The sequence below is a fragment of the Hoplias malabaricus genome, chromosome 1 (genome assembly GCF_029633855.1).
Source record: "Hoplias malabaricus isolate fHopMal1 chromosome 1, fHopMal1.hap1, whole genome shotgun sequence".
Lineage (NCBI taxonomy): Eukaryota > Metazoa > Chordata > Actinopteri > Characiformes > Erythrinidae > Hoplias > Hoplias malabaricus.
This window is the reverse complement of record NC_089800.1, coordinates 49,895,963-49,918,885: the sequence shown is the minus strand read 5'-3', so window position 1 is coordinate 49,918,885 and position 22,923 is coordinate 49,895,963. Positions and strand designations below refer to the sequence as shown.

The following is a 22,923-nucleotide window of genomic DNA, read 5'->3' as shown; positions in this document are numbered from 1 at the left end:
TTTTGAACTTTGTAATTGCTGTTAGTTTTCAGTAAATACACTTAGCACTGTGTGCAGAATCACATCTTTTAACCGCTCTAATGCTCAGGTTCAGGATTTTCAGGAGACTACTCTGAGTACTTTGGCCTCCAGGTTGACGAGGACTCGCTGGTCTACCTCATGCTAGCCAACCATATTCTTCACACACTGTATGAGGACTGCATCACTATAGCAGAGGTGAGTTTTCATCTTGTTTAGGAGACTTTGGGAAATGTACAGGGGTGTTTTTCCACGCTGCAAGATTTCAGCCCTAGAAGTTTTGTATTTTCAGTTTTACACAATCTAAGTGTTATCAAACATATTCAGTGTAGGGCTGGACAGTAACCCAATATCAATATATATTGCAATATAAAATGCTTTTCAATATTTTCAATATTTCAAAATACATAATTTACAGCATAGGGCACAGTCGTCAGATCAGCACTCAATATTTTGTTAAAAAGTACGAATATAGACAAAGCCATTAGGTTTATGTTTGACGGTAATGTCATGTTTCTTGTTTGTTCTTTATAGGTTTTCAGTGTATTTTTTTACAGTTCATATTGATATCAGAATTATATTGTATCGACCAAAAATTAAGAAATGTATCATGATATAAATTCTGGCCGTATCGTCCAGCCCTAAATTCTGTGATAGTGGTCTCTGAGTACGGTTTATCTCAGGGTATCAGTTTTGCTTATCTGTAAGGTTTTGTTTAGTCTCAAAGTCTCTTTCTATCTTTTAATAACTTTGGAAATATTTGTTTTTTCCATGTATTTGTCTTTGACATTTCCTGCCCCAGATTTCCCCTTGTTTTTTCTAATTATCTCCTGAAAGTTGCACACGACCCCAATCAAGCCTGATTTTATAATTAAACAGGTTAAGAGTTAGTTGTAGAGATTAATGTACTGTATTATGATTGGAATCCACAGTAAATGTTTGTAGATGGTTGGCGGGTCTACAGAGATTATTCTTTGACTTTTTCACCCTCATAGCTCATAACACAGTAGCAAAAACATTAATGCAGTGCAGTGGTGATTCTTTCTCCTCATTACTCCACATAGGAAGCTCTGTTATCATCCCAAGTTCCAACAATACTTGTGTTCTCGGTTCACTAACCCTAGTCTTGTCAACAGAGCTACTTTATTCTACCTCCACAAAGAAGAAATTAACCTCTAGAGTCAAAGACGCACAGCACATTAAATTAGTACTCAGTGCCACTGTCTTACTGTCTAAAGCCATGATTAATGAAAGCACTTGTTCATTTGACTCACTGTTCTCGCTGTTTTTGTAATTAGTGGACAGTGCCTTCTCCAGATACAATCTCATGCTTGTTTATGAACTACACTGAATTGGATTCGGGTCTTTTAAAATGAAAAGGTGCCTCCCTTTCTCCCATTAAACAGTGGGAAAAAATATAGCTTATAACTAATTTTAAAGTAGATAAACCACAAACTTTAATAGTTTGGGGAAAATACTGGGCAGATTTATCAGCCAGTCTTGTTAAATAAAAGCAGGATAAGTAAAATTAAAGCAATTTTTCAACAAAATTACAAAAGTTATCAAAGTCCCCCATGGCCTCCTTACACAAAGCAGGTGAAGGGATTAATTCCTGGGTCTGAAATTGCAGAATATTTAATGTTTCTTTTCCTTTTCCACTGGAAGGATGTGTCTGGTATGCCTGCGCTTTGTCGACCAGTGCAGGAGGGTGGCTGTGGGTTTGACTATAGACTCGCCATGGCTATTCCTGACAAGTGGATCCAGGTGAGAGTTCTTAATCTGATATGACACTGAATATCACACACCCTGATTCCACACTACACCACAGTGTTCATGTTTTGTTCTCCATGCCGTTCTGCGTTTGTGTTTGACTTGACTTACACAACCATTCCAATATAAACCACTGATATTACATAACCATGAAATATGATGATTTAAGATATGAACAGTACCTTTTCGGCCATGTTCCAAGACCCTGCTTTGGGTTGTCATTGGGTTTCCTCAACAAGTTCTACATGAACCCAACTGTACCAGAAAAGCTGAACAAGAAGTGAGGAAGCTATAGGCCAGACATGCTTAGATGCCATTTCAGTTCCACAACCCATGATTTACCAGTTAATGTCACAATAAAAGCATCTGTCTATGTATTGCTACGTGTTAAAATGTAAACCTTGCTTCTGACATTTACTGTTTATGAAAACTTCAGCAGAAAATGGCAGGAGCACACACTAACAGCATAAGACGGATTGTGAGGGACTAGCTGTAACAGTCATTAAATATCAGTTGAATCCATGCCGCACAATCACTCATTGCAAATCTGAAGTTTGCAATTTTTCAACCTAAAACCTTTAAAATACATTAAATATAAATGAGTAGTGAAAGGAGACTGTGCTGCTTCACGACTATCACACCCTAGTGCATCCAACAATAAAGGTAACGGCTTTTTTCTCATATATAGAGGTAGAAAACCTGGTCGCAGACTGAAAGCTCCAGCTGTATATACATTGAGTTTCTCCTGCTAATATAAAAACTACCACGGATGATAGCTTATGTAAGATGTAAGTGTTAAAGTAAGGGCCAGGTGTGCATATAGTTCAGTGGAAATCAGCTCTGTGTGTGTATTGGAGAGCCAGATTTGGGTGCTTGTTCCAAATAAAGTGTGCCATACTGTGGCATGTAGGACATACAGTACATAACTAGTAAACATTTCAACGATCTGCTATCAGGCTACATTCCATTGCAGAGTAATTGACAGCACTGCAGGTGGCTCTCAGCTTCCACACGTTTCAGTGAGGTCCCTCAGGATAGCACCGTCAGCTCCAGGTTGTTCAAGCCTCGTCACACTAAGTGTCTCATTTATCAAATGTTTGTCCTGGTTGCGTTTCCCAAGCAAACTGTGGCTCTGTTTTGCTCTCAGGAGGAGGAACACAAACCAGACACATCTGTTTTATTTTTGGATAGACTCGAATACAAGGCTCAATTTGCTTCTCTTATTTAGTCATCCATTTATTTACTTTCTGATGTGACTCATTAAATGTATGTCATGTCCGTCTTTTAATCTCTGTTTAATTACCGTTTCTCCAGCAAATTGATTTAGTTTTAAGCACTTTCGTTTTTTTTCCATGCATATTCAGCACAACTCTTCTGACCACTGACACAAATTTGCATTTCTAGATTTGTTTTTAGTTCTTATTGCTATGAATATTTTACTCTTTGTCAGAAAGCATCAGTTCCTTAACAATTAGTCTGAGACTGACCATAGCCCAAGCCCATTACTTCGCGCTCAGTTCCCAATTAAACTGCAAATACATTTATTTTCAGCTGTCTGCAGTCTCACATATATCAGTCAACGCCTGCCACAATTCCTTGAGTTTAGTTAAGTATGGCTTTACCAATTATCTGAGTGTTGGTGTCTGACACCGATAGGAAATGTCCAGGACGTCCTCCTTTTCCCTTTCTCTTAAGAAGAGAATTGGACTGTGGTGACTTAAATAACTCAAAAAAGCACTCAATTAACAGCCGTGTCACGTTTTTTGGCATTTCTTTTCTTGGTCGCTGAAAGGGGCCTTTGTGGAGACTGGTAATTAGAAAAATCTCTGCCGTCCAAATGGAAACCTTAAAAGAGTTTTGTGCTCTTGGCATGAAATGGTGGGTTTCTATTGTGCTACTGTACATCAAGGCCACACAGACATTTGGCCTGTCACTTAGATCAGTTTTTTTTGCATGGTGCTGTTGTCATCTTGATGTAAGTTTATGAAAGTCTTGGAAATTCTAAGTCTGCTCCTTGCTCTCCTCAGTAATGCAAAACTAGTGAAGTCCAGCTTAGCTTTTCCTGCCTTAGCTCTACTTCCCCCACTATATGACAGTTTGCCAGTTCTCCATATTGCATGATTTTTCTCTCTTAGAAGAGTCTCTTTCTTGGCAGTTTTGCTGAGGTTTACAAACAACTCCCCCGAAGGTGAAGACATCCAGATAGTGCACCAATTTCCATTTATTACCTTATATAATCTGGTCCTCATCTGCACTTCCCAACTTATGTGCATTTCACAGCCATAGAACTGTTTCTTCCCTTTTTTTTGTGAAAATTAATATTAAGCAGTATTCTGGGTAATGTAAAAGCTTTCTCAAATGCTGTGCATAGCAGGCATATGAAGTTATTCAGCATCAGTATTCAACCTTTTACAGTGTTGCATCATGTGCTCATTAAGCACAGCTCATAATCTGGCATTTAATATCAAACAGATTTTTTTACCATTTCAAATGAAAGGAGAGAGAACATTAACCCCAGAGGAGAGAGAATATTAACCCCCGTTCAAAGTTGCCAAAGAACGGCATCTTCTGTTATCCACACTGGATGTCTCTGCCATTGGCACCCATTTATATTCTCCAGTGTTTTTAATGATATATTTCAAAGACAATATGTAAGATACAAACCGTTTTTAAGTCAATGTTCGTACTGCGATTTCTTTATATTAAAGAGCATTTAAATACTTTTTATTGCTGTATTACTGTATCTGTGCTTAGGTTCATCTCCCCCTCCTGCAATTTTTCAGTAACCCTCTGGGGTCAAAGAACACGCTGGCCCATCAATGACCATTTGTGACATTTCTATTAATATCTTTGGGATAGCACAGCGCACAAGTACTGTTCAAACACTCTGTGAATGTGCAGAAACTGCTCTATCAATCGCATGTTATCGCGACTGTACGCGATACTGTACATACTCAGTACCCAGCCTATGTATAAGCTTGAGACATGCCTCCTCTGCCTCTCACCACGTCTAAATGGTGGATTCGCTTGTTTTTAAAACTCTGATAAAACTATTTCAATCACCAAAAACACTTCATCCACATGAGTAAAGGAATGTTTCACAAGAGATATAAAGATTTTCTAAATTTGGATTTAAGTTTTTCAGGGTTAGAAACAGATTATCTCTTCATAAAATGCATGGGCGTCTCTTAACGAGAGAGCTGAGGTTGTTCTGAACATTTTGATATAAAACATGTCAGCAATATGTTTTAATACAAGTACTTTAAAGACGAATTTCCGAAAAATTTAGAAAATGTCCTTGGATCCCAAAGGGTTAAGCAAATTGCTTAGCTATATTAGCTTTCCCATATACAGTGTTTCACTTGAAAATTAGAAAAGAACTAAATTTAGTCATTTCTGAAAACAAACTTTAATTTTTGTTTGTTTTTGTTGTTTATTTCTTGCTGCTGCTGTTGTTGTTTTTGTCCTAAATCGTGTAACTCATGTCTTAAATCAGTAAGCTATGCTATTTCGTTCATTATATTGCTTCCATTATCATATGTATTACAGTGTATGTCAGGTGGTCTTACTAATGCTTAAGTTGATTCAGCCCCTTATTTCTTCATAAACCAGTGGGAGCGGTAAACCGGTGTTTCTTTCTGTAACTGAATGCAATATTTGATGTGATTCATGTGGCCTGGGCTCTAACTGTATCTCTAAGTGCTGAGCACAGGGTCTCAGCCGAGGAAAGGCATGCATTACTAACCAAGGCTACCAGAAGTACAAGGCTTTTTTAATTTTTTTTTTTTTTTCCTCTGGACTTCCATGAAGCAGCGCAGTTCTTTTTGATCCCAGATGACCTTTTCCTCTGCTGTGCTCTGCTAGCCTGGCTCCTCACTGCTCTCTCAATGCACAGACGCATCCACTTGACTGACTCCGGATCTCTGGGGAATAGCGTTCGGGCGGCTAGCCCCCATTTTTACCCTCTTTTTTTCTACATTTGCTTTTTCGTACAACGTTGCCCAGCATGCAATATTTATTTAGGCCTTTTCATCCGACACTGCTATCGATTTCATTCCGTGTTGCGATACCAAAGAGACTGAGAGACTTTGAGGGCCGGTGCACTCAGATGCCCACTGTTTGTGTGTGTGTGTGTGTGTGTGTGTTTTGTGTGTATGTTTGTGACTGGCTATTCTCTTGTGAGGTTGGTGTGTGTATGATATGTTTTGACATTGCTTGAGAAGGTTTTATGCCCAGTTCAGTTGTAGAAGCTCAGTAAACTCACATATCATAAACTCTCTCTCTCTCTCTCTCTCTCTCTCTCTCTCTCTCTCTCTCTCTCTCTCTCTCTCTCCCTCTCTCTCCTCTCTTTGCTGATGTGAGTAAATTCCAGACTTTTTGAAATATAGTACAGTGTGTATTGCAAAGAATTTAAACCTATTTTAAGTATATTACACTTAAATTTAGATCAATTAAATGCTCATTTTAATTCCCTGTGGTTTAGTGACATCTGTTTCTTGGTTATTGGATCTGATGCTGAGTTATACAAGGGCTAGAATCTTGATACGTATACTAATAAGTCTTCTTGAGCTTCTGAAGTATCTGTGGGATCTCTAGTGAGAGTTGTGAACGCAGACGTCAGGTAAACTACTGTGCATTATCTTAGGCAGACAAGACAACTTGTATAAAGCTACCTTTCTCGACAGCAAGTGGGGTTCTTTGCTTGTAAAATATTTGCATCTTAGAATAAAGACAAACAGAATATGTTTCCTGTTTCCCTAAGTCTTTACAAATGATGTTTCTCTGTACATTTCTGTATTTTTGGGAGTATTAACTAAACAGTTCAGTCTAGGTCCATTGCTTTCTGTCTGTCTGCACCATTATTGTAACACCAATATTGTCAGAAAAATATTGTTTCTAAAATCTGTGTGAAGTGATAAAAATGACAATGTATTTGGTTAGATATTATTCCAGCGATATCCTGCACTTTTCCCAATCAAAACATTTACATAATTCATAAAATACATTCCCACCATCTCCAGCAATTTCAGAGAATGACATCACCTTAAATCTGTTTGGAGTTCATGTATCATCTGATTTATTTTGGGATGCCCACATTTGATGATTTGCTCTCAAAGATGAACCAAGTATCCATTACCTCAGTGTTGCCAAACGAGCCAGTCTTCCATGTGATGTTTTAACATACAGGACATGCCAGACCTTCATTTGTCCAGACCTGAGCATGTTTGTCCAGTTTAGAGAAGGCTGACAAAAAAAAAACTGTCAGTAAAGCTGTAGAGGGTGTAAAAATGATGCTGCAGGATTATTGGCATTTCATCATCATGTCTTCCATTGCTGAGAGAAAGGCGTGATGAGGCCCTGCACACACGGACTATCAAACTCAGGATGAGTTCATCTCTCCTGCATGGCGTCTCACGTGCAGTTTCAACAACTACTTACTTCATTGACACCAGGGGTATGTCGTACCCATGAGCAAAGACCAACAACTTCTGTTTCTGTTTATTCTGTTAAGGTTTGATGCATTTCAAGTTTTTAAGTAGTGTTCTGCCTTACCCAGTGTTAATTAATGACACTGATAACTGTAATGAAATTCATGATATATCATTCATTCATTCATTCATTCATTCATTCATTGTCTGTAAGCGTTTATCCAGTTCAGGGTCGTGGTGGGTATGGAGCCTACCCGGAATCACTGGGTGCAAGGCGGGAACAGACCCTGAGAGGGGCACCAGTCCTTTGCAGGGTGAAACACACTCACAAATTCACTCACACACTCACACCTACCGACACTTTTGAGTCACCAATCCACCTACCAACATGTGTTTTTGGGCTGTGAGAGGAAACCGGAGCACCCGGAGGAAACCCACGCAAACACAGGGAGAACACACCACACTCCTCACAGACAGTCACCCGGAGGAAACCCACACAAACACAGGGAGAACACACCACACTCCTCCCAGACAGTCACCCTGAGGAAACCCACGCAGACACGGAGAACACACCACACTCCTCACAGACAGTCACCCGGAGGAAACCCACACAGACACAGGGAGAACACACCACATTCCTCACAGACAGTCACCCGGAGGAAACCCACACAGACACAGGGAGAACACACCACACTCCTCACAGACAGTCACCCGGAGGAAACCCACACAGATACAGGGAGAACACACCACACTCCTCACAGACAGTCACCCGGAGGAAACCCACACAGACGCAGGGAGAACACACCACACTCCTCACAGACAGTCACCCTGAGGAAACCCACACAAACACAGGGAGAACACACCACACTCCTCACAGACAGTCACCCGGAGGAAACCCACGCAGACACAGGGAGGACACACCACACTCCTCACAGACAGTCACCCGGAGCGGGACTTGAACCCACAACCTCCAGGTACCTGGGGCTTTGTAACTGTGACAGTACCTGCTGCTCCACCTTGCCACCCCCATGAAATATCAGTCCCGCATAATTAAAATAAAAATTCCTAAAACATCAAAGATTACATAGAAGAATTGCACAAAAATATATCAATCTGATATTGTTGTCTGTTATGCTGTAATGCTCATAGCATTAAAGATCATCGTTTAAGTTGAATTTCAGTTTAAAAATACCCAGTCTGTCCTCTGAGACACACACACACACACACACACAGAAAGTTAAACACAAATACAGTGTCTCAGTCTCCACTTGCCCTAACCTGGCTGATTAATCAGACTTCTGTCCCTGCCAAAGCCAAGCTTGTTCATCTCGCAGCCAGCAAGAAATGAAGATGTCCTAATAGGAGAAGCAGATAAGGCATGCTGCACGAGTTTGGCTTGATTGTATCTGATTACTGCTCCAAAATGCTGTCGCTTCTAATGGATAATGTAACAAAAGCCCTCTAATTTAACCAGCGCCCTTCCCCACAGCTCCGGTAGATTGAAATGTAATGGAAACAATTAGAGGCAAGGACTGAAGTGAGGTGTACTGCCAAGGACAAGAAGAAGGGAAAGGGCATTGCTTTATACTGTCCCCCACCTAAATATACAAATTACCTTTTGATTGCGCTCTAAAGACCATCTAATCGATAATGATATTATGGTCTGATGCTGGTGTTTTTAGTTAATGTGTATGAAATGATTAAGCAGCGATATCATTTATTTTTCTCCATGGTCCAGTTCTTCAGTTATTGAGATGCATATGGGTAAATGTCACCTTGATCTTTAGAGAACAAATAACTTCGCAAATTAGGCATAATTGTTGCCAGACATCCATTTAACCCTTACGGCAAAAAATTATCTTCAAGAAATCAACATACTACTTCGCAAAATAGAAACAAAAAAAAAATTGTTTATTGTAATTGCAGTGACTACAGCAACAAAACTAACATGTCATCTTCCTTATTTCTATCATGGTTTCTGTGACTAAATATTTCAGAATTGGGCCTGGTGCTGCTCTAGTCATTGCCTCCACATGACAACAAATGTGGCGGCGTAAACAAGTGCAGCTACAGTCTGGACATATATATTGTGTTTATAAAACAAGGCCAATTTTGTATTGCAGTGTGAGCAAGGTCTTACTTTTGTGACACTTTAGTGGTTAAAAAAAAAAACTAAAGGCTAACTTTCAACATTTAAAGCAATACTAGACACATTATGATGCCTTTCCCCAAACGCTGGTCATCACTGGATTTGTACACATACACACACAATCAGTTTACAATTCCCTGGAGTAGATATATACAACCATAACTGGCCAGTGATATCTCTCTCTCTCTCTGGCCTTTTATCTGGTAGTTGGGAGCTTTACTAGTTAAACTGTAAGTTAAACCGTGGCTCTCAGTTGGCTTATACAGAAGCGGAGAATCTGAAACGTAAGCCAGTGTTTTTGGTGCACAGCCCTGGGCTAGCAGATCCTATATTTAATGATAGAAGTGTGAAGGCAGGGTTGTGCAGTTCACGCTTTATGTTTAGGGGCAGGGAAATATGTTTGGAAGCTGTATGTGGCCTAATCAGTTTTTGCAACAAGATACACTGGTAAAACTGAAAGAGAATGAAGCGATTTGGATTCGTTATTATTCAGAAATACAGGCAGATGTAGGTGTCTTAATCAGCTTTGATTCATCATGAGGGTATAAACTAGAGATATTTACTTTCACTAAAATAGAATATGTTATATATATATTTTTTTCTTTTGTGTAATGATTGTAACTGATGTTACACGTTACTGACACGTTTACTTCTGAGCTAAAACTAAAATATGAATATACATTTTTACATTAATTTACATCAGAAGTTAATGTGTCAGTAATAAGTGTAATATGTTATATCAGTAAACAAAGAATAATAATAGCCCTGACTTATTTGTCTTGTAATTAATACATGAAAATAGTAAACCTGTAAGCACAGTACCATTTCCCCAGTGACCCCATTTGTAAATCGAGCAACCTCACATTGGGCTTTAACCACTAGTTTGAGAACAACTACTCGTTTTAAATCATGTAACAAAACTGTGGGTTTTTTTTATTAATTTATTTATTTTAACAATTTGAAAGGATTGTGTAATGGTCCTTTAGTCTGTTAGTTCACATCCAGTGCAAAGCTATGAAAGAAAACTTCTGACACCAAACATGTTTCAGCTGATCAACCAATTTTCAGGAAAGGGCAGAATTGTGTAATTTGATTTGTCACCGGCGTATTCCTCGAAGACCACCTGAAACTGCTGTTATGTGCAGAAAATATCAGACTCGTTTCTGTTTACAAATGGCCAGCTTAGAACACTGGTTCTAATTATTTTTACCCTGTAAATCCATCTGGTTTTGTCAGCCCAGAGTGGCATGGCCATCTTTCAGAACAAGTTTTGTTTGTAAAGTGGCCACTCGGCATGTGTAGGATCGTGTGTTCCCTTCTGAGTGGACCCTATGGGATCCTTCACCTCAGACTGAAGGCCATAGCCGGCCTCTTTGTTGTGTCCATAAGGATTGTTCGCTATTTGCCTGCTATCTGTTTCTCTATCGCTTCTGTATTGATCGTGCAGCTGTGGGGTAATAAAATGGTTTCCCTGTGTGTCACTCAGCTGTCAGACACACTTGTGGTGAACACACAGTGGGTGAGAGTGATGTTATTAGTGCAATATTTTCAGAACGAGTGTTTACTCTCAGTGATGGTGGGCGTGTGGGGAAAAATATATATCATTAATCCCTTATTATTACTGCAATAAAAACATCTCATTTATACAATTTCCCCCTCACCCTAAACATAGCACGTACAGTGTCCAAAGTCTCCTTTTTTATTTTTGCACTGAAGCTCTGAGGATGATGTATCCAGAAGGCAGTGTAAGAAGTCAAAAAGATAAAGTACATACACTTCCATTACTGGCCGAATTATGCAAGTTTTATGGTCTATTAAATAGAGTCTTTGAACACCCAGCTTGTCGTTTCTAATCAGGGGTAAATCTGTAAGTCTAGGTTTATATTTAATTAATTTATTTTATTTCATTTTATTAGGGGTGGGGTTGCTAGCTAAAATGAGTTGTTTTTTTTAAGTAATACAACCTACTTTGGTTTCCTTAAGAAGCATTTTATAATTATATTTACTTTAAAGTGTAAAGAAAACACATGCAGTAATGAAAATATTTGATTATGTTTCTTATATGATTGGAACTTGATTGGAATGGAATTGGATTTTAACTCACTCAATCACTCAGTTGCGTTTATCCAAATGCTCCAGTGTGAGTGCTGTTCAGTGCTATAAGCGAGTGTCCGTTATAGAACGTTTAAGGGAAAATTAATGTTATAATCTTGAATACACTACTTTCATACTTCTTAAGTTGCTGTAATGTGAAGAGCACTCCTTTCTCTTGAGTGTGAATAAGTCATTATTCTCATTATTATCATCCTCCGGGTGACTGTCTTTGAGGAGTGTGGTGTGTTCTCCCTGTGTCTGCATGGGTTTCCTCAGGGTGACTGTCTGTGAGGAGTGTGGTGTGTTCTCCCTGTGTCTGCATGGGTTTCCTCAGGGTGACTGTCTGTGAGGAGTGTGGTGTGTTCTCTCTGTGTCTGCGTGGGTTTCCTCCGGGTGACTGTCTGTGAGGAGTGTGGTGTGTTCTCTCTGTGTCTGCGTGGGTTTCCTCCGGGTGACTGTCTGTGAGGAGTGTGGTGTGTTCTCTCTGTGTCTGCATGGGTTTCCTCAGGGTGACTGTCTGTGAGGAGTGTGGTGTGTTCTCCCTGTGTCTGCGTGCGTTTCCTCCGGGTGACTGTCTGTGAGGAGTGTGGTGTGTTCTCCCTGTGTCTGCATGGGTTTCCTCAGGGTGACTGTCTGTGAGGTGTGTGGTGTGTTCTTTCTGTGTCTGCGTGGGTTTCCTCCGGGTGACTGTCTGTGAGGAGTGTGGTGTGTTCTCTCTGTGTCTGCGTGGGTTTACTCTGGGTGCTCCAGTTTCCTCCCTCAGTCCAAAAACACATGTTGGTAGGTGGATTGGCGACTCAAAAAGTGTTCGTAGGTGTAAGTGTGGGATTGTGTGTGTTGCCCTGTGAAGGACTGGTGCCCCCTCCCTAGGGTGTATTCCCGCTTTGCGCCCAATGATTCCGGGTAGGCTCTGGACCCACCGCGACCCTGAACTGGATATGCGCTTACAGATAATGAATGAATGAATGAATGTTTTGGTGGGGTAAAACGGATTTTTATTTTAATTATAGGTTTATGTCACATTTTTGGCCTGGCCTTAACAATGTTTACCTAGCAGTGTGTTTTTGCATGATGACATAATATGGAGGTGTTAAGTGCTCAAATATACAGAGGATGTTTCCAAGGCAGTATAATCCTTGAATTACATTTTAACGTCTACATAACAGTTATGTTCTTAGGATTAGTTTTTTTGGTAATTATTTGTGGATTTGACGAGTGGCTGGATATATGAATGACTGAACTCTACACATAGAAAATGATTTGTCTCCCAGCTTTATTTCTGCAGGACTCAAACCCATCTTCAGGTGTTCTGTGGTGAGACTTAGAAGCTGAGAAATTCAGAACTTTAGAGAATCTAGATACCAGGTATTTGTGGAAAACGACTGGCCATGGTACAGTGCAGTAGAAGTGTGTGGTATTTCAAGTCCCTACTGGGCGTTTGTATTATTTCTTCAAGGTACGTATCACACTTCTAAAACAAAAGCATATGTCTGGAAGAGAAAGGCAGATTCCAGTGAAGGGGGAGTTATGTCCACTTGGTATCAATAGGGTTCCATTGGGTCAGTAGTTGTGGCACAAATGTAGCTGAAAGCCAATTTTCCAGTTATGTTTTGTAGCTTGCAGCTGCTGCTCAGGCAGTACATTGCTTTTCAGTAAGAGACCAGTGTTCATTCATCATTTGTAGAGATTTCATTACTTTGCCCATCTCTTCTCCACTGTAATCCTGACCTTGAGATGCATTATCTCAGAGGCGAGCTGCAGCAGTGAGAGATGAAAAGCAGCTTCGCTGAAACACATAGCAGCCTTTACATTGCACGATGTAACGCAAATGGAGTGAACAGATAGAAGGAATACAATGTGTATGTTCAGCAGGCATTGCACAAGTCACAATCCAGTATCTTTACTTCTAGCTCTATATACGACTGTCTAGCTCTGTCTGCTTTATTTCTTTGGGTCTACTGATCTTCCTTTTTCAGTCTTTTTTTTTCCTGGTATGATTTCTCTATTTTTTATTGTCTTCTCTAAATCCAGTGTGTGCGTGGATTGAGTGTTGGTTGTAAATACTCTATATAAATGTAATGTTAAATTTAAATTGTATAAATATATATATATATAATATGATGTATAAATAAATCCATTGTTTCTTTTTGATTTTCTCTTTTTTTTTTCCTTTGTGAATCTCTTGGTAAATTTTTTTTCTATATTTGGATTTCTCTCATTTTTCCTTGTTATTTATTGTTTATTTCTACACATCATTTTTTTTCTCTCTATCTTCATTTTTACATTTAGTGTCCTGTCCTTTTTTTTTCTTACTTTCTTTTTCTTTCTCTATTATTTAACTTGCTTTCTCCAGCTGTTAACTTTTCTTAAATTTGCTCTACTTTACTTTCCTTCTCTGACTCCCTCCACACCTTAATTAAAAGCATTTCATTCTTCCTTTTGTTTTCCCTCAGATCCTGAAGGAATATAAGGACGAGGACTGGAACATGGGGAATATTGTGCACACTCTGGTGAACAGGCGATATGGGGAGAGATGCATTGCATATGCAGAAAGCCATGACCAGGTACAGCCTCCGCGCACTCCTCCGTTCTACACACAGGCCAGAGAGGAGCAAATGTAATCAATGCATCATTTGAGATGGAAATTGGTGTCACCACAGGTTGAGGGACTCTTGGGGAGAGGGGGAATTAGAAATGAACATATCCACCTTGTTTGTACATTATCAGGCCCAGCAGCTAAAAAAAAAACTTTTTTTTTTTTTTCCCTGCATTTTCTTCTTCATCATCATCAACATCACTGTGGGGGCTGTGGGGTCCTCTAGTAGCTAGCAAATCCAACTGCTGAATTTGCACAAAAGATAGCTAGAGATGCTTACACAATGCCAAAAAGCCTGGCTATACTGATTTTTTTCTATTTATCATCGGAAGAAAATCACATAATATACTGTAAATACATTCATTTACACTGGGCAATATTAGTGTATAATCATAGTGGAAGGTATGTAAGTGTAGAATCATGGGTATCATCATCAATACTGTAAAACAGAACAACTATTTAAAGAACCAGTTTAAACCAGTAAAAATAAAGGAAAGTTATCATTCAGTTGCCATTTTTTTTGTTTGCACACCTGATTACAGACCTCCAGAGCTCAAAGACTCAATACTGATATGAGTAGTATTTAACATAAAAATACCCTGATATACCTCATGGAACTGGTTTGTAACTCACTCACATTTAACAAAGCACAACAGTACACTGTGTCCTTGTTTTGCCATTTCACTTTTGCGGTGATGTCATACTCATAGTTTCATACCTTGTGCTTCATAGTCATTTTTCCCAATGATGTACATCCCAGGGCCTAATGAGCCGATGGTTTCACACTCATATAAATATCGCATCTAAGAGGCTCATTATGCTAATTATTTATGTGATATTTTTATTGCATATTACTTTTGAGGTCACAGCATGACATAGGTTTCAAATGTATCTGTAACAACATCCTTATTAACGAGTCCTGCCTAGGGCCAAGCAGAGAAAATATTGGTAGAACATGCAAATTTGCAAATGAACATGACAGTGTGTCAGCCCGCCCTGATAGTATACACACAGGTGTCAGCTGTACCCGCTGCTGGAAAGTGCTAAAGATCACTTCCTGGAGCTATAACACCCTTAATTTCGTCAACAACAAGTCGAAACAGTGATGCACATGTCACCGCTCAGATGTAAGCCTCGATCTTTGCCTCTGGAAGATGGGGCAAATTCCTTCTCACTTTCATTTCTTTTATTTCCATTCAAAGTGGAATTAATACAAATGATTAATTTCTCAGTTTTATATCTCAGAAAATGTATACAAAAGTAATTCATCCTTTCTTAAATTCTCTACACACCACTGCAGCGTTTTTGTTCTTCAAGTCTCAAAAAAACCAAATACAGAACAAAAGACCTACAGGATATGGAACATCACAGTGGATCAACAGAACTGTTATTATCAGATAAACTGTGAGAGACAGGAGAAATTCAAGCTCACTGTGAAAATGTGAGCAGATAATTCAGTGCTGTCCATCTGAAAGAATGTCTAGCTGTTGCTGAGAAAAGTGGGGTTTTTTTTTTGTAATAGAGAATTAATATTTATGAACAGATGAATCTAAATTGTGGGTGGCACGGTGGCGCAGCAGGTAGTGTCACAGTCACACAGCTCCAGGGACCTGGAGGTTGTGGGTTCAAGTCCTGCTGTGGGTTTCCTCCGGGTGACTGTCTGTGAGGAGTGTGGTGTGTTCTCCCTGTGTCTGCGTGGGTTTCCTCCGGGTGACTGTCTGTGAGGAGTGTGGTGTATTCTCTCTGTGGTTGGTAGGTGGATTGGCGGCTCAAAAGTGTCCATAGGTGTGAGTGAATTTGAGTGTGTGTCGCACTGCGAAGGACTGGTACCCCCTGCAGGTTGTTTTTCAGCCAGTGGTTCCGGGTAGGCTCTGGACTCACCATGACCCTGAACTGGATAAGCGCTTACAGATAATAAATGAACAAGTCTAAATTGTACATATATATTATTTTTAAGAAGCACTAAATGCAACCAGTTTCTGATACTTGCTTAAAGCTAAAAGCAAGCCTCTAAAACTGGATGGAAGCTTTTCTAAACTACAAACAGAAAAAGAATGCTATAATTAACTGAGGGTTATATATTAGTTGAGTGTTGTGTGTAATGGTGTTTATATTGTTACGTCACCGGAGGTGGGGTTACGAGACTGAGCCATTCCAGTGTTTTCAGCAAACTTTATTGAACTCTTAAAATGGCAAAAGGGTGAAGGAAGCAGGGGAACAAGCAGCAATGTGGCCAAACCAGCGGAGACCTCACCCTTAGGCCACCACACCAGGGAGAACTCCACAGACCTAAAAAAGACCAAAGTCTGCTGCACATCAAGCCAAAACAAGCACACAACACAAACATTTTTATTTCATTGAAGTACTCTGTTATTACAGTTGTGCTGTTTTTAAGTGCTGAGATACAGTAGATTTTAAATTCCCCAGCTGCCACAAAACATGAAGTGATACAGTGAATTGCTTAGAGATTTCGACTCGTTCTGAGATAGCATCCTGTCATGTCCTTAGGTGTTTACACAATCTAATCCTTGTCATGATCTTATCTGCGGTCCATGTGACTGCAGTTAGCCTGACAACAGGTTCGATGTTAGGTGCTTCCAGCTGGAGCACAGGCCTAGCTCCTTCAATGACAGCTGACATCCATAAGCCAGTTCAATAATCATTACTCACACAACTAATGTACCATACGTGTTCAATTCTCATAATCCTGCCATTTTCTGTCAGGCTCTGGTGGGAGACAAGACCCTGGCCTTCTGGCTGATGGATAAGGAGATGTACACCAACATGAGCACCCTAATTCCCATGAACCCCGTCATTGATCGGGGCATCCAGCTGCACAAGATGATCCGGCTGCTCACACATGGCCTCGGAGGGGAAGGCTACCTCAACTTCATGGGTACGTCTCAAAAAAGCATGCTTTTAAAAACCCTTAAAGGAGGAGCTAAAAGCCGCTGGTATATATTCAATGTATGATGCAATGAATACAGTTCAGACAGAGGAGAGCTGGCCTTAGATCTGCTTCAAAGCGTGTATTTTCCACCCAAAGCGGTTTCATTCACATGCATGGATTTGATCATAACTGGATGAATAAATGCATATATTTGCATGAGCTTGATGATAAATAAATGAATACATAGAGAATGCCCCTGACATCGCCTTGAGATTGTTAATATGCCCTCATTTTTTTTTATTTGTTGTACATTTTTGTAAATCCAGGACATGTTTCCGGGTTTATCAGCTTCAAGGATGTGAAATTAAAATGGAATGTTTGCACAGTTCAATTCCAGATGTTTACGGAAATGTTTTGATGGGAAATTATTCATTGCTGACAAATTTAATTCTGATTTATTTATGATGATGCAGATACAGCATTGTATTTAACAAATATATTTTCTATCCTGTACTATTTTGCCCTACAGCACCCTACTGCATGTACCTCTCTGCTATACATGGACGTTTAAAACTATAAAACAATTTCTCACTCATTAGGCAATATATCCCTAAACATTTCATGTGATGACTTTGTGTGAGGTAGGCTTTAGACGCAGTCAGTACTTCAGTCACCGCCACTGCAAACAGTTCTCTACATCAAACCACATTGAAAGACCTTACATCTTAACTATACAAGCCTGTGTTTATATGGAAACGTTGCTGGAATTCCTTGTTAATGAATGTCTAGGGTCTGAATTTATGAGATACTATATCAGCACACTACACAGCTCTGCAAATCACCACTTTAAAGTAGCATTGTAATGCAATTTAAAACCTCATAGCAATACTTTCCCATGCTTCACTTTCATTTAGCCAGCAATGCCAATCTGCAAAAAGAGAACGTTGGGATTTAATAGAGAATAACAACACCTGCAGATTACAAGCTTCACTGATCTTCTGCTGTACATTTACAGAGTCCATTTCAACAATCAGCTGAAGTATTTCACGTTTATTTTCCAGTGAGTAATATGGGCTGTTAATTCAGTGCACTGCACTTTATATTGAGTTTACATTTAAAGTCGAGCTGGACTTTTTTTAACATTAAAATGACCAGTATGTTTTTATTTTTATGACGTTTTCAACATAACCAAGAGCCCCTCTTTCCTCTGCTCAGACACTGGGTGTACTAAAGTTAGCTTTTTATGGTGTTCTAGCCCCACCTACTGATCAGGTGAATGCCACTTGGAGAGGCTGTGTGGGGACCCTACACAACCTTGACCCTTTCATTAACTTAAAGGAGCCAAGTCATTCTTACCACTAATATATAGAAAACTATGCTTATGAACATGTTTATTTAGTATTTTTACATGTTTCCTCTGACCACCTCTCACATGAGATGAAGAATCATGTTGTGTTGTAGTCCCTGATTGATGCAGTTTATGCTCCATAGAGCGGGTCCTCTGTATAGGGCAGCCATGTTTTTTAAAAAAAATTCAGTACAAAACCTTTTACAAATTCAGGCCACTGTGATACTGACTATGTCATGACTTGAAGGGGAATCATGGGAGAAAATGTCTGCTCCTTTGAATGAGCGGTCTGCGTATTAACATGCTGCAAAAAAAAAAAAAAAAAAAAGCAGAAGCACCTAATGATATCGAGAAAAAGTTGAGACCCAGGAGCACTTGCATTTGCCAGAGTTTGAGAATTTGACAGATATGTTCTGTAAATCACGCTGTGGGGCAGTGGTGCCCAGCATGTGGTCAGCAGTGTCGGTCATCTTATTCACACCAGTGAACGTTCACATCTCCAGGCAGACTGGGTGTGTGTGTGTGTGTGTGTGTGCGCGCAGAGTCTACTTTCGTTATCCAAACGACTGAGCCGTTCCCTTCCTATGTATTAATCATTTCTCCTTTTGTCTAGTGTTTTGTGTCCTTTAGTGAGCAGATGTTTGTTCCTCCTCATGTCTGGGCTTGTTAATATCTGCCTTTCCAAGTCCCACATGAGCACAAACCCAGCCAGGAACGCGGTGCTCAGACAAGTGAGCGCTGAAAATTGTTTGACGTGTACGAAAGGATGGAAGTCTTCTAATTAAGGTTATTTACAGAACCAGTCCTTGACATGCAGATGACTTCTAACCCACAGAATATAGTATTTTCAGCTGAATCTCTACTGCGTCTGTGTTGTACCTTTTGATTACCATCACAGAAATGTGTATGTATTTTCTTGTACTTAGAAAATAACTACAAACCTACTCAACCATAACACGCACATTATCAAACCCACAGTGGAGTAGCACATTCTTTGAAGAAGAAAAAGAGATAAAAAAAAATCATAACATCGTCTAACAATCTCTACAGGTTACATATTTCTTGAAAGTGTTAATTTTTGTCGTAACATTCAACACAATGAAGATGCACAATGCAAAATACCATAATATTAGACCATTTAACTGAGTCAGGGAAAACTGGGCAAGCGCTAGTCTCACATGAACATATAGGCAGCTTCAGTCTGATGTAATGTTGGTCCAGTTTGTTGTTGAAGGAGTAGAAAGCAGAGTGAAATATAGAAAGATTTGTGTCTCTTGTGGTTGGGGTTTGGTCCATCATTCTGACATGCACAAAGTTCTGTTTTCTTCTCCACTGCCTGCAACACCACCTTCCTTTGTCTACTCTACTGCACTCATTTTTTTTTAGTTTACTCACGTAAGCATGAGCGAGGACAAAGATCTGAGGTATTTCTTCATAAGCTCTCAGCACCGTTTTGGACATTGAAACCAGTGGTAGGGTTTCCATCCGTATGTTTTACTAATGGAAAAAAAAACAGCTAAGTCAGTCATGTTTTCATCCACTGCAGTTATTCCAAGAAACTTTAGATCCCCTAATGGGAGCTGAAATGTCCATGGGCCACCAGCGACATCCACCATACACCTGGGTGAGCAAATGCTCCAGACAGCTTTGGGAAAACATGGTGCTCAGCCACTTCTCAGACCATCTTTTGATTCGGCATTTCAGAATGTCCAAAGTAACCTTTGAAAAGCTGTGTCTTGATCAGAACAAAGATATCCTGCAGAACGTGTCAGATCCAGCAAAACAAGCAGGTGAGCGAGATAAAGACACACGCTGGACACACTTTATATCACAAAGGTTGACGTTATATATGTTTGAGGCTTCACAGTCGTTTCTGTTGCATATCACCTGTTCTTAATGTTCTTATATCAGAAATATAAATAAATGCTATGTGGTTTCTTACTTTTGCACAGTGCTGTATATTTGTACAATAATCTATACACGCACTGCAATAAGAGGAGATGAGAGGAAGGACATTTGAGCGCATCTATTAAAAGGACAGGGTCAGGGAGAGCGGCACAGTTCTGTTTGCAGTATGAATGAACCAGCATTTAGGACTTGAAATGCATTAGTTTATTCAGAAAACCACTGTCCAGGACTCTTTTTCACTGCTTTAGAGAGATTTTAACTTTTCCACTAGGTCTGAGCGTAAAAAAGTTTTTGTTTGTTTGTTTTGTTGTGCCTCTTTCCATTTGGGTTTTTCCACAATATGCATATGTACTAGAAACCGTATTTGTCAAGGCTAATTATACTGTATTAAATAATATGGGGGGGTGTTGTCTTTTAATTAGTATTTTTGTTTCCCACACATTTTTGTTTCCCATACATCCCACACAAATTTGTGGACATTGGTTAAGACTTTAAGGGGAAATATTATACCCCTTTTTCCACAAGTTAACATGGTTCCCTGGGGTTTTAGTGAAACGAGATTTTGTCAAAATACCACAAGGATCAATAACCGTTCTCACCGTGTCGAAGAAGCCCTGCTCCAAATGACCGGCTTCAGCAGCATTTTTACTTCAAATGAAAGCCACAGCTGAATTTAGTGTGAGAGCCCAGGAGTGAGTGACGATTAGCAGAAACAGTAGTTTTTAGCCATTTTTACTACTTCTCTTTCGTGTTTTCACTGTATTTAATCAGTAAGTAATCACTTATTTCTCCATGCTCATTGTATGTGTTGCTGAAGTATTGCTTTGTTTAACCTCATTTTTGCGCTCTCACAAACACCCACAAAGGCCCAGTGCTTTATCTCATGTTTTCAGGCTTAGGCAGATCCAAAATTATCCACACAAATTAATGTGCTAAAGTACTAAAACCTTAAATCTAAAAACTCTCCTAAAACACACTCTCATGAACTTTTCAGCTGAAGGATTCTTAATGTTTACTGATGGTATTCATCGACTGCCCATACTTCAGCTTTAATTATAAAGGTGTTTCAAGTCAACTGTTTTTGTCCTTTTCTAAGCACAGGGAAATGCATCAAAATTATTATCTGTGGTGTAGCAGACAAGGCTGGAGTATTGAACCATTCAGTGAGTACCTCTGAACAATATAATTATGCCACTGTCCAGACAGGTTCAATCTAGAGATCATTGTCTCTTCAGTAGTAATAACCGTCTAAGAAAGTCTGTATTTGACCCATTGATTTCTACTTTTCAGACGAAGGAAACCAAAGTATGATTCCGAATCAGTTCTGCTTGGAGTGAAAAGTTTTTGGCTTTTTACTGTTCGTGTTGTGTAAGTGTGTGTACGCAGACCGCTCATTAACAAGCTAGAGTGGGGTGGAGGGAAAAAGGCAGAAAAAAAATCACAACAGAATAAATACAGGCTGACATGTCATGTCAATGGATCAATGCTCGTGGAGTCATTTAACCAGTGCAGAGCAAGAACAAATTGTTTGAGCAAGCGAATCAATTTCAGCCGCTCCCCTGCTCGGAGAAATCTGTTTACTCACCAGCAAATAGAGGAGCCTCATGAGCTAAAAGCTCTGCTTCGAGGCGGCGGCCATGTTTGCTCACAGACAGATGAGGAGTGTAACAGCAGTATGTGCCATTACCAATTCACTCCCTCACCTACGAGCAATCAGAGAGCAAGGTTCAGCGGGTCAAGCATTAAAACGGCGGTTAGACAGGAGAACTCCATGTTCTATTTTCAGAAAGGAGACGTGGCTCTTTCAAACTGGTCTCTCAGTCGAGGAACCACACATTTTGGAGCAGGAGTGCCATCAGTGTTAGTGTAATCGCATTTGCGTTATGGTGTATATATCGCTATATTGCGAGTTTAGATTACAGTGCTGTGGAAATAAGAGAAATATCCCAAACCATGAAAAATGGCCCCGTATCATTAATTCCTCCTCCACCAAAATGTATGCCTCTAGGCACATTTCTCTTAACATCTGTTAATCCCGGATTCTTTAATTAAAAGGCAATGTGCGTCACACTACTCCAGCCAGCATTGCACATGTCGAGTCTTTATTACTACTTGGATGGACAAATTATATTAATATTACGCACTTTAGCACTCAGCCTACTGCTTTGTGGCTGGGCTGTTGTTGCTTAAAAACTAAAACTGCTGAGGACACTGCTGTTTTAAACATTGGGCTGGACCTCAGTGTGACACCAACACTGGTATGTGTATGATACAGGCTGTAATTAAAGTGTAAATTGTATTAATGAATAGATTTTCATTCTTCTTTCTTGGACGTTTTATAAAGGATTTTCTCCCTTTAGCGAGTATCAGCCATTTATCCATTATCAAGTGGCTGCAGTCATTTATCCATTCATAAAGGTTTTCCTTTTAAACTACAGACTGTTGGCTGCGTTTGATACAGATGGCGATAAAAGCACATGTATTGGCAGTTTCTTTACAGATCCCTCTCTTGTATACTGTGAAGCTATTAGAGCTTGTGGTTGCTTGGATAAACAGCTTAAATTGGTTGGATTCTTTAGCTGAGTCTATGCATGTTTTAGATCCTTTTCCAGCTATAAGCTTTTAGAGCTATGATCCGATTCACATTCTGAATGGATGCCCTCATCCTGTAGCATGGGCTTTTTTTGCCAACCTTGCATCAAGGGCAGCTAGCCATGGATG

The 22,923-nt window shown here is 39.7% G+C and overlaps 1 protein-coding gene across 1 annotated transcript in view; it reads left to right on the top strand.

Moving 5' to 3' along the window:
* gbe1b (glucan (1,4-alpha-), branching enzyme 1b) overlaps window positions 1-22,923 on the top strand; it is a 128,669-nt gene that overhangs the window by 56,428 nt on the left and 49,318 nt on the right. Inside the window, exons 9-12 of the mRNA XM_066665916.1 lie at window positions 89-216; window positions 1,684-1,782; window positions 13,914-14,024; window positions 16,781-16,952. Of these exons, the coding sequence (XP_066522013.1) occupies window positions 89-216; window positions 1,684-1,782; window positions 13,914-14,024; window positions 16,781-16,952 (510 nt within the window). The remainder of the gene's footprint in view (window positions 1-88; window positions 217-1,683; window positions 1,783-13,913; window positions 14,025-16,780; window positions 16,953-22,923) is intronic.